General features: G+C 43.8%; 1 protein-coding gene across 3 annotated transcripts in view; it reads right to left on the bottom strand.

Annotated features, from left to right (window-relative positions):
- Clpb (ClpB homolog, mitochondrial AAA ATPase chaperonin) overlaps positions 1-15,280 on the bottom strand; it is a 123,929-nt gene that overhangs the window by 83,275 nt on the left and 25,374 nt on the right. For all 3 annotated transcript variants that reach the window (XM_005368790.3, XM_026790099.1, XM_005368791.2), the window contains exon 3: positions 14,253-14,339. In XM_005368790.3, coding sequence (XP_005368847.1) covers positions 14,253-14,339 — 87 coding nt within the window. The remainder of the gene's footprint in view (positions 1-14,252; positions 14,340-15,280) is intronic.

The raw sequence follows: 15,280 nt of genomic DNA, 5'->3' as shown, positions 1-15,280 counted from the left end.
AAAAACAAAAAAAAAAAAACAAGGTTTACCAGGTGGTGGTGGCGCACGCCTTTAATCCCAGCACTCAGGAGACAGAGGCAGTGTATCTCTGTGATTTTGAGGCCACCCTGGTCTACAGGACAGCTAGAACTGTATGTAACACAGAGAAATCCTGTCTTGAACCCACCTCCCCAGCAAAGAAAAACCAACAAGGTTTATAGTCACAGAGAAAAACACCCAATGTTGACCTCTAGTCTCCACATACACACTCATGCACGCACGCACACACACACGTTCACGTACATACACACACATACACACCTATATATATAAATTCTTTCTGCAGTGTTGAGGACTAAATCCAAGGCTTTATACATGACATACAAACATTATAACCCTGACGTATATACCCTTGTCCCCATTAATTTTTACCAGTACAAATTTAATCATTGCTACAAGCCATTGAGATAATGTTCTTTCATCTAGCCTATCAATACACCTTTGTATATCATTTAATCTGCTTGTTTGATTGGCCTCAATGAAATCAGTGATGTAGTGATGAACAGAACACAGCCCCATGGCTCATCACTTGACTGTGGCTCTATAGTCTTACGTCCATTCATAGATAAACAACTAACCAGGTCGTTCACTATTTATTAAACATATTGTTTCCTACATCATATTTTACTCATGTAGCTGTCACATTGCTGAAACTCGGACACACTGGCCTCATCTAACTCTATCCTGCCCCTCCAGCCTATGAGTCCTATTCAGATAAGTAGCTTAAGGCACAGATGCACTAGAAGATGTCTCAAAGAAGAGGAATGGGTCTAGACCATGTCACAGTCCCCAAAATGAACAGCCTTTCCTCAGCAGCTGAACCAGATGGCACTGGAAGCCGCCCTGCCCCAACTCACACTCTCCAGAAGAAAGAGCACTGAACATACAACTCCAGAATAGAATACAGAATTGAAGTGGGGAGGGGCGGATACTGTCATGTTAGGCAAATGAGTTGGCACAGTTTTCCATTGAGCAGTGTCTTGGGTTGTCTGAGGTCGAGGCATGCATCTGCCAAACTAGAAACGGGAGTATGCTGCAACGGAATATCATTACTACGAAACAGGATTATCGTGAACAGCGACTCCAAATGGGATTAGAAATGATTCTTTGTTACTCAGAGATAATCGGCCACAGCAGCAGTAGTGGGGAACCATCAAGCCCTGAATACTTTTCTGGGGGCATGGCACTGGCATTCCAGGCACTTGGCTAGTACCCTTGCCCACCCTTCCTTGCTGGGAAATCCTGGGCACTGCCCTAATTGGGCAGAGGGCCACCTGAGACGAGAGCCAACTATGTATAGAGAACTTTACTCAAGGGTCCCTGTATAAAGACGGAAAGGGCTGAAAAGGGAAACCAGAGCTCTACTGGTTCTTAGTCACCTAAGAGTTATAGACGAGGCAGGTACCATTGCCACTACATCTAAGGTAGGTTTACCTGAAGGCCCTTCTGGGGAAGTCAGAAATAATAATAATGGAGGCACTTAAACCCAGCACAGCTTACTTTACAGCAGGACACTGTTCTAAACACTTTTTGTCTATTTCTACATTTAACCTCACAGGCTGAGGTAGACCTGCTTATTATCCTATTTTACAGCCAGAAAAATAATCACAGAGAAGTCAAATAACTTGCCAAGTGAGTAACAGGCAGAGTATGAGTTCAAACCCAGGTACCTGACTCCAGAGCCCACAACTGTTTACATACTAGCCAGAGATGTCCAACCCTGTGACACTGAGATAGATATGCATTGTCATCTTCAAATGTCTTGGGCTGCATTCATAGATATCCTGAGAGGAAGACTGGATACACTTGTGCTGAGGAGGTCACAGCCAGAGACAAAGGTGGCCAATGCTTCCAAGTAAGGTCTCTATGCTGAATAGTTTATGCTAACTTGACACACAGTTTTTAGTGAACTTGATTAACTTTATCTGACAGAAGAGACCCTCAAAATGCCTCTATAAGATATGGTTGTAGGCACAGGTGGTGGTGGCGCTCGCCTTTAATCCCAGCACTCAGGAGGCAGAGGCAGGAGGATCTCTCTGAGTTCGAGGCCAGCCTGGTCTACAAGAACTAGTTCCAGGACAGGCTCTAAAACTACAGAGAAACAAAACAAACAAAAACCCACAAGATACGGTTGTAGGGCATTTTCTTAATTAGTGATTGATGGGGGAGGGCCCAGTACATTGTGGGTGGTGCCATCCCTGGACTGATGGTCCTGGGTTCTATAAGAAAGCAGGCAGAGCAAGCCAGAGGAATCAAGCCAGTAAGGAGCTCCCCCATGGCCTCTGTAACAGTTCTGACTTCAGGTTCCTGCCCTGTTTGAGATCCTGCCCTCACTTCCTTCAACGGTGGAGTAAGATGTGAAAGTATAAGCTGCTTTAGGCATGGAGCTCCATCTCAGCACCTGAAACCTAACTGAGTCTTCCTTGAGCACTCTTTGGTCTTAGATCCTGCCAAAGTAGAGGGGCAGGGACGCCTTGCCTGCTCGCCCTCGGATCTAAGCAGCAGCAGAGGAGGCTGCCAGGGAGACTGCCAGAGTCCAGCAAGGGCAGCACCAGCTTGCTGGCACCAAGACCACCTGTGGAGCCTCTGAGTGCACCAGGGAGAGGCCTAAAGAGCCTCCCCTATGGAACAGCACCCTGGCGGGACTGCTGGTTTCTTAGAGGCAGGACTTAATGGTCCCCTTCCCTGAGTGAGGCAGAGGGAAAATAAGCAAATGCTAAAAATAAATGACTGCTCTGAAAGAGAATTAAATGGTCGCCAGCCAAGGATGGCAGCATCTGAAAATTAACAAAGCCCAGGTACCACATCCAGGAAGGCCTTGGCAAATGCGTGTTATCTACTCATTAGCTCAGTTCCTCAGGGACGCCAGCCAAGCAGGGCAGGCAGTGCCGGGAACCAGTCCTTCCGATGCTGATGAAGTGCACTTGGGGGTGGGAGTGGGGGTGGGCAAAGGCAGTAGGACGAGGGAGACTCTCACGCGGAATTTCAAACAGTTTTGCTGGGTCTCCGCTCTCCCTAGGATTCTCACCTTCTCTGGGGCAGGAACTTGCAGACACAGGCAGGCCCCCAAAAGACTCACATCTGGATATTTACACCAGAGGTCTCCTTCAGAATCCTAGTAATAGCCTCATTATTTAGGGGTCTCACTGGCCTGAATGAAGCCTAGGGGTAAGGAGCCCAAGAATGGAGGGGGAAAGGCTACACCCCCACCCCATTGTTCAGACTTTCTCCTCATTGGAATGAAGAGTCATATACCTGTGAGCATAAGTAAACCCAATGCATGCTGGGACAAAGGTGACTGACTCATGATTCATCAGCAGCAAAACTTCACGATGTCACTGATCTCCATTCTCTACTAACCATCAGAACGTAGTATTCTATTGCTGGATACCAGCAACAGAAAGAATCAAAACACTCCAGGTAACCAACTACATACCACAAACATGAATTCTCAGTACACCACTGGTCACAGCTAATAATGAATATTAGAGAAGGTGACAGTTTTTATTTATCTATCTCACTATTTAACTAGTTGTTTTGTTTTTTTTGAGACAGGACCTCAATATATAGCCCCAGATGGCCTAGCACTTACTGCATGATCTTGCCTCTGCCTCCTGAGTGCTAGGATTATAGGTGTGCCTATGCTATATTTTGCTTTTTAAAGGCTGGGTTTCACTCTAGCCCTGGATGGTCTGAAATTCATTCATTATATAGCCCAGACTGGATTCCAACTTGTGGGAATCCTCCTGCCTCAGCCTTTCAAATGCTGGGAATGCAGATGTGAACCACCACATCTAGCTCTGTCTGGGATGAGAGCTTTTAAATATGCTTTTCTAAGTCAAGTTTACTGAAGTATCATTTATTTTATGCTTTTGAAGTATCATTCTAAATATACCTTTTAAAAGATTACATATGTGTATTTTTTTTTTTTGAGACAGGGTCAACATAGATATAATCAGATTGGTCTTAATCTCACTTTGTAGCTTAGGACAACTATTCAAAATGTATGATTTAATGCATTTTAATAATGATGTAGGTAACCACATATAATCACCACAATCATTAAGATATAGAATATAAACCAGGTGGTGGTGGTGCTTGCCTTTAATCTCAGCATTTGGGAAACAGAGGTAGAGGCAGGCGAATCTCTAAGTTTGAAGCCAGTCTGGTCTACAGAGTAAATTCCAGGACAGCAAAGGGCTACACACAGAAACCTTGTCTCGAAAAACCAACCAACCAACCAACCAACCAACCAACCAACCAACCAACCAACCAACCAAAAGATATAGCAATATTGAATATTTCTACCATACTAAAAGTTCTTTAGCTGGGCAGTGGGGGCGGCCGCCTTTAATCCCAGCACTCGGGAAGTAGAGACAGGTGGATCTCTGAGTTAGAGGCCAGTCTGGTCTACAGAGTTCATTTGCATAAGCAAAGGCTCTTACTGACAGAACTGTCTCCCTAACCACCTTGTTGTTTTCAAAAATAAAAAAGGACTTAGGTTTATTGCCAGGGGCATGGTGGTGCACACCTTCAAATGAAGTAGGAAAAACATCTTGTTTGAAGCCAACTGGGGCTATATAACGAGACCCTAAACAAACAAACAAACAAACAAAAATATTTGAGTTATGTGATGTGGGAGGTGGGTGCGTGCAGTTGCATGTGGAGTCCAGAAGAGGGTTGGAGCTGGTGTTACAGTATCTGTGAGCTGCCTGATGGGGATGATGGGGACTGAATGAACCCAGGTCCTCTGTACGAGCAAGATGAGCTCTCAAACACTAAACCATCTCTCCAGCTTTCCTGACCCGGCACCTAAACTATGGAATATTATCCGATTAAATGAACGTACCGCAGTTTGTCGATTTGCTACTTGATGGACACTTCCAGTCTTTGGTTGTTTTACAAATTAAGCAGCTACAGATATCTGTATCTGAATTATATTTCTCTAGAACAAATACCTTATTTCTCTAGGAGCTGTTATTTCTGTGCTACGTGGCACGTTTGCTTTCCTTTGGTAAGAAAGCTGCTCAAGTGTTTTCCGATGTGGCTGTATCATTTTATGTCCTGGGAGCAATGCATGGTAATTCTTTTTGCACCCCTGCCAGGACTTAGGACTGTTAGCATATCATTATAATTTTAATTTCCATTTCCCTAATGACCAACGCTGTGTCTTTTCATGTGCACATTTTCCATCTATCCCTTATTTAAGTACAACATCTCAAGTCTTTTGTCCACTTTTAAAAAATTTAGTTGCTTGTCTTAATTGATCTGTAAAAGTTCTTTATATATTCTAATACTGCTCCCTATCATCTGATGCTTTCACAGCTTGCTTGTTTTTTTAGAATAAGAAGCTAAAATGATCTAATCTATGCCATTTTTTAAACATACTGCTTCTCTTTGCACATGTACTCTGATGAAGGGAACAAAAAGGACTTAAACTTTCAATTTGCTGCGCTTGGTGTCTGCAATAGAAGACTATTTTTATCTCCACTGGATGCTCCCAACCGCCCTAGACCTTTAAGGAAAGCTACATCTGGAGAAACGACTGTCTTAAAAAGAGCCCTCCCACCCCCGCTCCCCTCTCCTGGCTCTGTACTTTCCAAAGCCCTGTTCTGGTTCGCCAGGCTTCTGGAATGGTCAACAGTCGTCACACTCCGTCAGTGGCCATTGTCCACTGGGAAAGGTGGGAGGCTCCCGATCCATCCTCCAGTGAAAGAGCAAACAGTGGAGCCTGTGCCTGCTTGGACATCAAAGTTGAGCAAACCGGCCTGGCAGACCCTGCTTCCCCGCCTACACAGCCTGCAACTGCCATCTGAAGGAGCTTCTCCACGCAGGTCATGACTCTCAGCTTGTCATCCCACATCAAAGTTCCCACCACACACGAACTGGGTGCACAGGTTCAAATCAAGTTGCTCAACAGTGGATACTCGGACATTGTGCCTAGCTTTAATCCTGTGTTTTCCCAAGTAATTAAGCCTTCTTGCTTATGAACTTGTGACTAAGTAAAGCATCACTGAGAGGTTGTAACATCAAAGTGCTGTCCACCGTCTGTCTGTGTTTGGTAAAATTGGATTTCTTTTCCTTCTTAAAGAAAGACTAATTGAATTTCACCGAAAGCTCCATATATTTGCACTAGCTGGTGGAGGCTATTCTAAGTAGAAGTGATCAGCCCAGGACCGTGTGGCTTGGCCTTTAGTTTTGCTGGGTCAGAGGGCAATACAGAATGGGGGCCCCAGACTCAGGCTAAACAAGTGCCTTGTGGCAGAAGGCTCATCAGGGGCTCAGAAACTGGTGACCGGACTGTTAACACTCTGCCCACGCTCTTGCTAGTGCTGACCATGGGACGGTCCTAGGAGAATGTCAGGAAGTCTTTGGTCATTGAGGACCATGGCCATTATGTTACTCAAGTCCTCGGTCATTTGCAGTCAAACTGTGTGTGCGTGCGTGTACGTGCTATGTGGGCACATGTGTGTGGAGGCTCCAGGCTGATGCTGAATGTCTTCTTCAATGCTAGGGTAGGCCAGCAAGCCCCAGGGACCTGCCCAGTTTACCTTACCAAGGCTGGGATTCCAGGCAGCTGGGTACACTGTCCTGCCCAGCTTTTCATGTAGGTCTTCTTACTTTTGCAGCCAGACCATTTTCCCACTCTCAAGTCATGTTCTGTAGGACAGTTTGTGATTGCTCACGCTCTGTACCTTCATGTAGCTCAGCACAGCAGCACCAGACACATCATGGTTTGAAGCTGGCCAGATGGATGAAATGATAGGAAAAAAGTTCAAAGTTCTTTAAACTCCAAAGTGTCTCTCTCCAGAACCAAAACTCGGGATTGCTATCTGGCTTCATTAGTTACCCGATTTACAGTCACACAGCAAACTCCACTGACGTTAAGTACAACTCAAGAACTAATCTCTAGATAGGAGTTCAAGAGATGCCACATTTTCCTCAATATTATTTTTACACAAACAACCTACTTTTAGAAAAGAAAACCTCTGGTTCAATACTTTTAGAAAAGAAAACCTCTGGTTCAATATCCTGAAACAATTATCTTTCCTTCTAAAAATATTATTTTGATCTTGATCCAGTTTTTAAGTCTTTGATATATATATTTGTATTTAATTAAGTCACTTCAAAACCTTTTTATAAATAAAGGAGTAAATCTTAAATTAAGCTTCTGTGATGACACTGCATTTATTATTCAAAACTAAATAAAATAAATGCATTCAGAAATCCCAATTGGTGAGCAGTTAAGCGCCTTAAAGATTTGAGGAGATTGTATTCTAGAGCCCTGAGGGTGAACTGGCTCTCTTTGGGTCCACAGGCTGCAGATATCTAAAGAAAGCGGAAGTCCTCTGCTGTCAGCCTTGAATGAAGGGGCGGTGCCTCTCTGCTTTCCCTTCATACTTCCATAAGAAGAATTGTATATGACAGAGATCTGTTTATCACTGATGTTATTTCAAGTACCTAGCAAAAGTAGGGACCCCAAACTTTTGTGATATTAATAAATAACCTAACCAGACCAATGCTATTTTCAATAAAAAGTTGTCCCACTTGGATAATGGAAGGAAGAGGAGGGCACGGAATGGATGTTTAAGAACCCAGTGATCATCCTGAATGGCTCAGGGGGTAAACAGAGCTTCCTGTGTGGGCATGAGGCCAGAGTGGGGATCTGGGTACCCCTGTAAAAGCTGGGTATGGGACCATGTCTATAACTCCAGTGCTGGAGGAAGCTGAGGCGGGTGAGTCCAGGGGCTTGTTAGCCAGTCAGGCAGCCAAATCAGCAAGTTCAATAAGAGACTGAATGAAGTTTATGCCCCGGCAATGCTGAAGCAGGCATGGACAGCCCATTCCTGGTGGTTCTGCTGAACTTGTCCATATTGGGTTTCATGGTATAAATTGATGAGGACAACTAACCAGGTCTCTTTCTCAAGAGGGCATCAGTGAGAGGCTACATTTCAAAAAATGCAATGGAGAGTGATACAGAAAGATACCCAACACCAACATTTTTGTTTTCTGAGACATGGTTTCTCTGTGAATCTCTGGCTGTCCTGGAACTCACTATGTAGACCAGGATGGCCTCAAACTCAGAAATCCACCTGTCTTCTGCCTCCCAAGTGCTGGGATTAAAAGCATGTGTCATCACCGCCCGGCTCAACACTGACTTCTAGTGTCTGCAAGTGTATATATTAATGAGTGCACCTGCACGCATATGCACATGCTTGTATAGAACTGTCTCACCCACCCATATTTAAAAAACAAAGTGGCACATGACTAAATCCCAACACTCAGGAGGTTGAGGTAGGAGGATCAGGAGTTCAGTCAGTCTGGGCTACATGAGACCGTATCTCAACCCATACCTCCATCCCAAAAGAAGACTATAGGTTCAATTTCAAGCATTAGTTAAAAAACAAAACAGAAAGGGATAGGTCAGGGCTAAGCCCAATGTGGAACAAATACACACACACACACACACACACACACACACACACACGCAAAGATAAAACAAACAAACAAAAAACCCAAGCCAACTAGTAATAATCTTAGAAGCCATGTAGGTAAAAAGCCAACACTCATTTTGCTCAGCAGGCATCACTGAATTGTTACTGCCCTGGAGAAGGATAGAGTCATCAGTTAAATCAACCCCATTAAATTCAGAGAGCAGTGTCCCCAAAAGCACATTCTCCAGCAATCTGGTCACTAATTGAGAGTGTTCTTAAGAAGAATGCTCAACTCTGAAAATACCACACATAGAAGAAACATCGTCTGCTTCCTCACCACTGGGTCTTCCCCACATATGGAAAAACCTGGAAACTCGGCAAGACAATGGGTAGGTGGGTATAGGTAGAATCAGTGGTGGAAAGTAATGTGTGTGATAATGTGTGCTTGTGCATACAGAGATGACATGTGTCCTTGGTCACCAAAGAGTAACAACTCCCATTCATAACCTGAGGCAGACACATTTTTTTTTTACTCATAAGAAACAGTGGCATAAGAACACACAGGAGGATAAATGGAACCGAAAAGAAGACCCGGATGTCAAACCACACATCTTCCAACACCCGATTTTTGACAAAGAAGCAAAAAATATCAAATGGAAAAAAGAAAGCATATTTAACAAGTGGTGCTGGCATAACTGGATATCAACATACATAAGAATGAAAATACACCCATATCTATCACCATGCACAAAACTCAAGTCCAAATGGATCAAAGACCTCAACATAAACCACACCGAACCTCATAGAAGACAAAGTGGGAAGTGCACTTGTACGCATTGGTACACGGAACTGCTTCCTAAATAAAACCCCAGCAGCACAGACACTGAGAGAAACAATTAATAAATGGGACCTCCTGAAACTGAAAAGCTTCTGTAAAGCAAAGGACACGGTCATCAAGACAAAATGACAGCCTACAGAATTGGAAAAGATCTTCACTAACCCCACATCAGACAGAGGTCTGATCTCCAACATATACAAAGAATTAAAGAAATTGGACACCAAAAGATCACATAATCCAATAAAAAAAATGGGGTACAGACCTAAACAGATAATTCTCAACAGAGAAATCTAAAATGGCTGAAAGACACTTAAGGAAATGTTCAACATCCTTAGTCATCAGAGAAATGCAAATCAAAACAACTCTGAGATTCCATCTTACACCTGAAAGAATGGCTAAGATCAAAAACACTGATGACAACTTATGCTAGAGAGGTTGTGGGAAAAAGGGAACACTTCTGCATTACTGGTGGGAATGCAAACTGGTACAGCTGCTTTGGATGTCAGTGTGGCGATTTCTCAGAAAATTAGAAAACAACCTTCCTCAAGACCCAGTAATATTACTTTTGGGTATATAACCAAAGGATGCTCAATTATGACACAAGAACATGTTCATAGCAGCTTTGTTTGTCATAGCCAGAACCTGGAAACAATCTAAATGCCCCTTGACCAAAGAATGGATAAGGAAAATGTGGTATATTTACATAATGGAGAAAAAAATTTACACAGCAGAAAAAAATAATGACATCTTAAAATTTGCAGGAAAATGGATGGAGCTAGAAAACACCATTTTGAGTGGGGTAACCGAGACACAGAAAGACAATTATCACATGTACTCATTCATAGGTGGTTTTTAAACATAAAGCAAAGAAAGCCAGCCTACAAACCACAATCACAGAGAACTTAGACAACAATGAGGACACTAAGAGAGACTTACATAGATCTAATCTACATGGGAAGTAGAAAGTAGAAAAAGACAAGATCTCCTGAGTAAATTGGGAGCATGGGGACCTTGGGGGAGGATTGAAGTGGAGAGGGGAGAGGCAGGAAAGGGAGCAGAGAAAAATGTAGAGCTCAATAAATATAAAAAAATTAAATTAAAACAAAACAAACAAACATACAAAGAAACAGTGAGTCATGGACTCTGCTTCCACCCATTCCCCTCACACCTTGTAGCTCCTGCACCCCAATCCCCAGCTGTCCTGCTCTCTGTACCTGTACTCCTCTACATTAGATTATAAGCTCCCCACTTGTTTTTAAAGATTATTTTTATTAGCCAGGCGATGGTGGCGCACGCCTTTAATCCCAGCACTTGGGAGGCAAAGACAGTTGGATCTCTCTGAGTTCGAGACCAGCCTGGTCTACAAGAGCTAGTTCCAGGACAGGCTCCAAAACCACAGAGAAACCCTGTCTCGAAAAACCAAAAAAGGCCAAAAGACACTTAAGGTCATGCTCAACTTCCTTAGCGATCAGGGAAATGCAAATCAAGACAACTTTAAGATACCATCTCACACCTAAATGTCAGAATGGCTAAAATAAAAAACACCAATGATAGCCTTTGCTGGAGAGGTTGTGGAGAAAGGGGTACACTCATCCATTGCTGGTGGGAATGCAAACTTGTGCAACCACTCTGGAAAGCAGTGTGGTGATTTCTCAGGAAATTCGGGATCAACCTACCCCTGGACCCAGCAATACCACTCTTGGGAATATACCTATCATACAACAAAAGTATATGTTCAACTATGTTCATAGCAGCATTGTTTGTAATAGCCAGAACCTAGAAACAACCTAGATGCCCTTCAATGGAAGAATGAATGAAGAAAGTATGGAATATATACATATTAGAGTACTACTCAGCAGTAAAAAACAAGGACTTCTTGAATTTTGCATACAAATGGATGGAAATAGAAAACACTATCCTGAGTGAGGTAAGCCAGACCCAAACACTCATATTTGGTTTCTAGCTATAAATAAAGGACATTGAGCTTATAATTCGCAATCCTAGAGAAGCTAAATAAGAAGGTGAATCCAAAGACAAACATATACGCATCCTCCTGAATATTAACCTTCATCAGGCGATGAAAGGAGACAGAGACAGAGACCCACATTGGAGCACCGGACTGAAATCTCAAGGTCCAAATCAGGAGCAGAAGGAGAGGGAGCACGAGCAAGGAACTCAGGACCGCGAGGGGTGCACCCACACACTGAGACAATGAGGATGTTCTTTCGGGAATTCACCAAGGCCAGCTGGCCTGGGTCTGAAAAAAGCATGGGATAAAACCGGACTTGCTGAACATAGCGGACAATGAGGACTACTGAGAACTCAAGAACAATGGCAGTGGGTTTTTGATCCTACTGCACGTACTGGCTTTGTGGGAGCCTAGGCAGTTTGGATGTTCACCTTACTAAACCTGGATGGAGGTGGGTGGTCTTTGGACTTCCCACAGGTCAGGGAACCCTGATTGCTCTTCAAGCTGATGAGGGAGAGGGACTTGATCTGGGGAGGGGGAGGGAAATGGGAGGCGGTGGCGGGGAGGAGGCAGAAATCCTAAATAAATAAATAAATAAATAAAAGATTATTTTTATTTTATGTACACTCGTATTTTGTCTACATATTTCTATGAGGGTGCCAAATACCCTGGAACTGGAGTTACCGACAGTTGTGAGCTGCTGTGTGGCTGCTGGGAACTGAATCTGGGTCCTCTGGCAGAGCAGCCAGTTCTTAACCGCTCAGCTATCTCTCCAGTCCCACTCCCCATGGTTTGGTAATTCAAAGACTAGAACGTGTTTCTCATGGGGAGAAACACTTAAACACAGAATCACAACTGAATTGTCTCAAAAACAAAGTATATATAGTATCTTTTTAGTTTTGTTCTGTGATGCTAGAAATGGAATCCAGGACCAGGCAAGCACTCCACCACTGAGCCACACCACCAGCACATGTCCACATCTTTAAAGAAAGATCTCCAGGTGATCTGAGGCAGATCAATGCCTAAAATTCAAAAACCCCAGTTTTGTGGTTTTTCTCCATGTTTCAGATTCTTCCAAAGTGGTCAGAACTAGCAATAATAGCCTTAAAGACCTGCTTGACAGGAGAATTAAAAGTGGTGCCTCCATCAATTAATTTAGTAGCTGCTCTCTGACAGCATCCCTTCAAAAGCTGGCATGTCTCAATGGGAAGGCGTGGTGCGGGAGAATTGTCTGTATTCTGTCAATCATGTTTTGAATAAATGCTGACTGGCCAGGCAGGAAATATAGGTGGGAAAACCAGACAGGGAATAAAAATGATGCAATGAGAACAGAAGAATTCTGAGAAGGAGGAAGTTGATTCCTCCCACTCCTGCCCAGATAACGGGAGCAGCAGGATGTGATCTGCCTCACTGAAAAAGGTACTGAGCCACATGGCTAACATAGATCAGAAAAAGGGTTAATCAAGATGTGAGAGTTAGCCAGTGAGAGGCTAGAACTAATGGGCCAATCAGCTTATAATTTATAGAGACCTATGTGTGATTTTCTTTGGGGCTAAACAGTTGTGGGGTACCGGGCGAGGCAGAAACCCAAACAAGCAGGCCTGGTCCCCCATGTTACAAAGGTGCCTGCCGCACATGCCTGCCACACTAGGTTCAATCCCCAGCACTGGGTAAAAAAAATCTAAAAATATGCTGTTGTTTTTGTTGCACAATTTCTTTCATACAATGAGAGCTAGATGAGTATACACTTCATCCCACTAGACTTCTGGAGATCCGGGGGCAGAAACCAGAAAGCTGGGGCTGGAGGACTGACACGGAATAAGATGCACACTATGCATGCCGGGTTAGCCTGCCTACATGGCTTTAGAGAAAACACCTTTCCTCTCTGGGCTTTAGTTTTCTCAACTGTAAAATGAATATAACAATATATATTTTGTGCAGTGGCCATGAAAAATACAAATAAGGCAAGGCACAGTGGAGCACGCCTTTAATTCCAGCACTCGGGAGGCAGAAGCAGGCAGATCTCTCTGAGTTTGAGGTCTATAGAGTGAGTTACAGAACAGTCAGGGCTATACAGAGAAATCCTGTCTTGAAAAACAAACAAGCAAACAAAAAAATCAAACAAGCAAACAAAAAAGAAGCTACAAGTGGTTGCCTATGCCACGTCTGCTGTGTTTTGCGTGTGTATGCACATGTGCCTGTGCACATGTCCATGTGTGTGTAGACTAGAGGCAGATGTTAGGTCCACTCATTTATTTGTTTATTCAAGTTCTGAGACAGGGTCTCATGTAGCCCTGGCTGGCCTGGAACGAGTTTATGTAGATCAGGCTAGCCTCAAATTCAGAGATCCACCAGTTACTGCCTCCATGCCTAGCCTAGCCTAATCCACTTGACTTTTTGAGGCAGGGTCCTCATCTCATCAAACCTGGAACTCTGACTCAGAGTGGCTGACCAAAGAGTCCCTGAGATCCACTTGTCTGTCCTTGCAGTCTCCCTAGTGCTCAGCCACTGGTGCACTAGGCTCACACATGGTCCTCACGCACTTCAGTGACAGAGCTAGCTCTCCAGTCCTTACTGTTTTCTTTACATGATGGCTATAACCTGATGAAGGGGAAAGTAGGTAGGAAAACATCACAGCCACCAACAGAAGGAACGGATGGAAGTTTCCAGACCCTCCAAAGAAAAATTCACTAGGAGAGCCCTCAATAAGGGCAGTAACGGACAGCTTCTCAATACAGTGAAAACTCACAGGCGTGGAACCATTTAAAATCTGCTCTTAAAAACGTGGCTGCTATGACAACATCAGTGACTGGCCTAAGGCCACAAAGCCAGTGACTGGTACTGCTATGATCTGAAACCACATGTGGTTCTCCACATCCACCATGCAGCACCTGGGACTGCAGAGATGGCAGGGGCAGCAAGGGTGGCCGAGCAGCCAGGGAGGTGGCCCTGGATGGAAGGAGATTCTTACCTGTCATTTCGGCTGATGGCTGCCACCATCAGTGCTGTCCAGCCAAGTTTGTGCCTTGTGTTGACATCTGCACCTTCTGACAACAGCCTGACAAAACACAGAAGAATATTGTCAGCTTATCATGGACAGGAGTGGAAACAAGCAGAAAAAACCTAGGACATAGAGTGCAAAGCAGCCTGGACAACACAGTGAGAACACTAACTCAAGAGAGCAGAGAACAAACACAAATATGCAGGAGCATGAATCTGGACACAAGTCCTTTGAGTTCTAACCCCAGTTCCAGCTCAGATCACTCCTCTCACCAGCGTCATCCTTTGCACAGTTCCATACTGTCATTCTCCAGAGCCTTCTGAAAAAGATTCTGCCTTCTCTATCTTAATAGTGATACTATGACACCCCTGCCTTCTCTATCTTAATAGTGATACTATGACACCTCTGCCTTCTCTATCTTAATAGTGATACTATGACACCCCTGCCTTCTCTATCTTAATAGTGATACTATGACACCTCTGCCTTCTCTATCTTAATAGTGATACTATGACACCCCTGCCTTCTCTATCTTAATAGTGATACTATGACACCCCTACTTCCTTGGCCCAAGAGCCTCTCAGCCCCTTTGCTACGTTGAAATCTTGCCTCTAGGTCAGGTGATATAAACCTGGTGCCCACACCCTCTCCCTTAAGTTCCCAGTGTTTAGCACTGAGGACCTAACATTCCTCAACTCTATTAATTTTATCATGGCTATTTGGAAAATACAAACCCTTCAACCCAAAGAAAGATGGAAAGAATTTCAGAAATGCTAAGTTCCTATTATAGCCCATACAGACCTATTGGGATCTACAAGCCAGATGCTTAGCATATAGGAGTCCCTTGATTGTCAAGTAAACCAACAAATCCAAGTTCTAAAGTACATCATTATAAATCTGAGCTCTGGGTCCTGTTCCCTATAACTGAGGCAGAGACAAATGAACAAAGCCATGCCTTACTTAGCCTGTCCTCTTGGAACTTTTTTTTTTTTTTTTTTTTT

The sequence above is a fragment of the Microtus ochrogaster genome, unplaced genomic scaffold (genome assembly GCF_000317375.1).
Source record: "Microtus ochrogaster isolate Prairie Vole_2 unplaced genomic scaffold, MicOch1.0 UNK41, whole genome shotgun sequence".
NCBI lineage: Eukaryota > Metazoa > Chordata > Mammalia > Rodentia > Cricetidae > Microtus > Microtus ochrogaster.
Note: the sequence above shows the minus strand (reverse complement) of the source record. Positions and strands in the feature narration are given on the sequence as shown.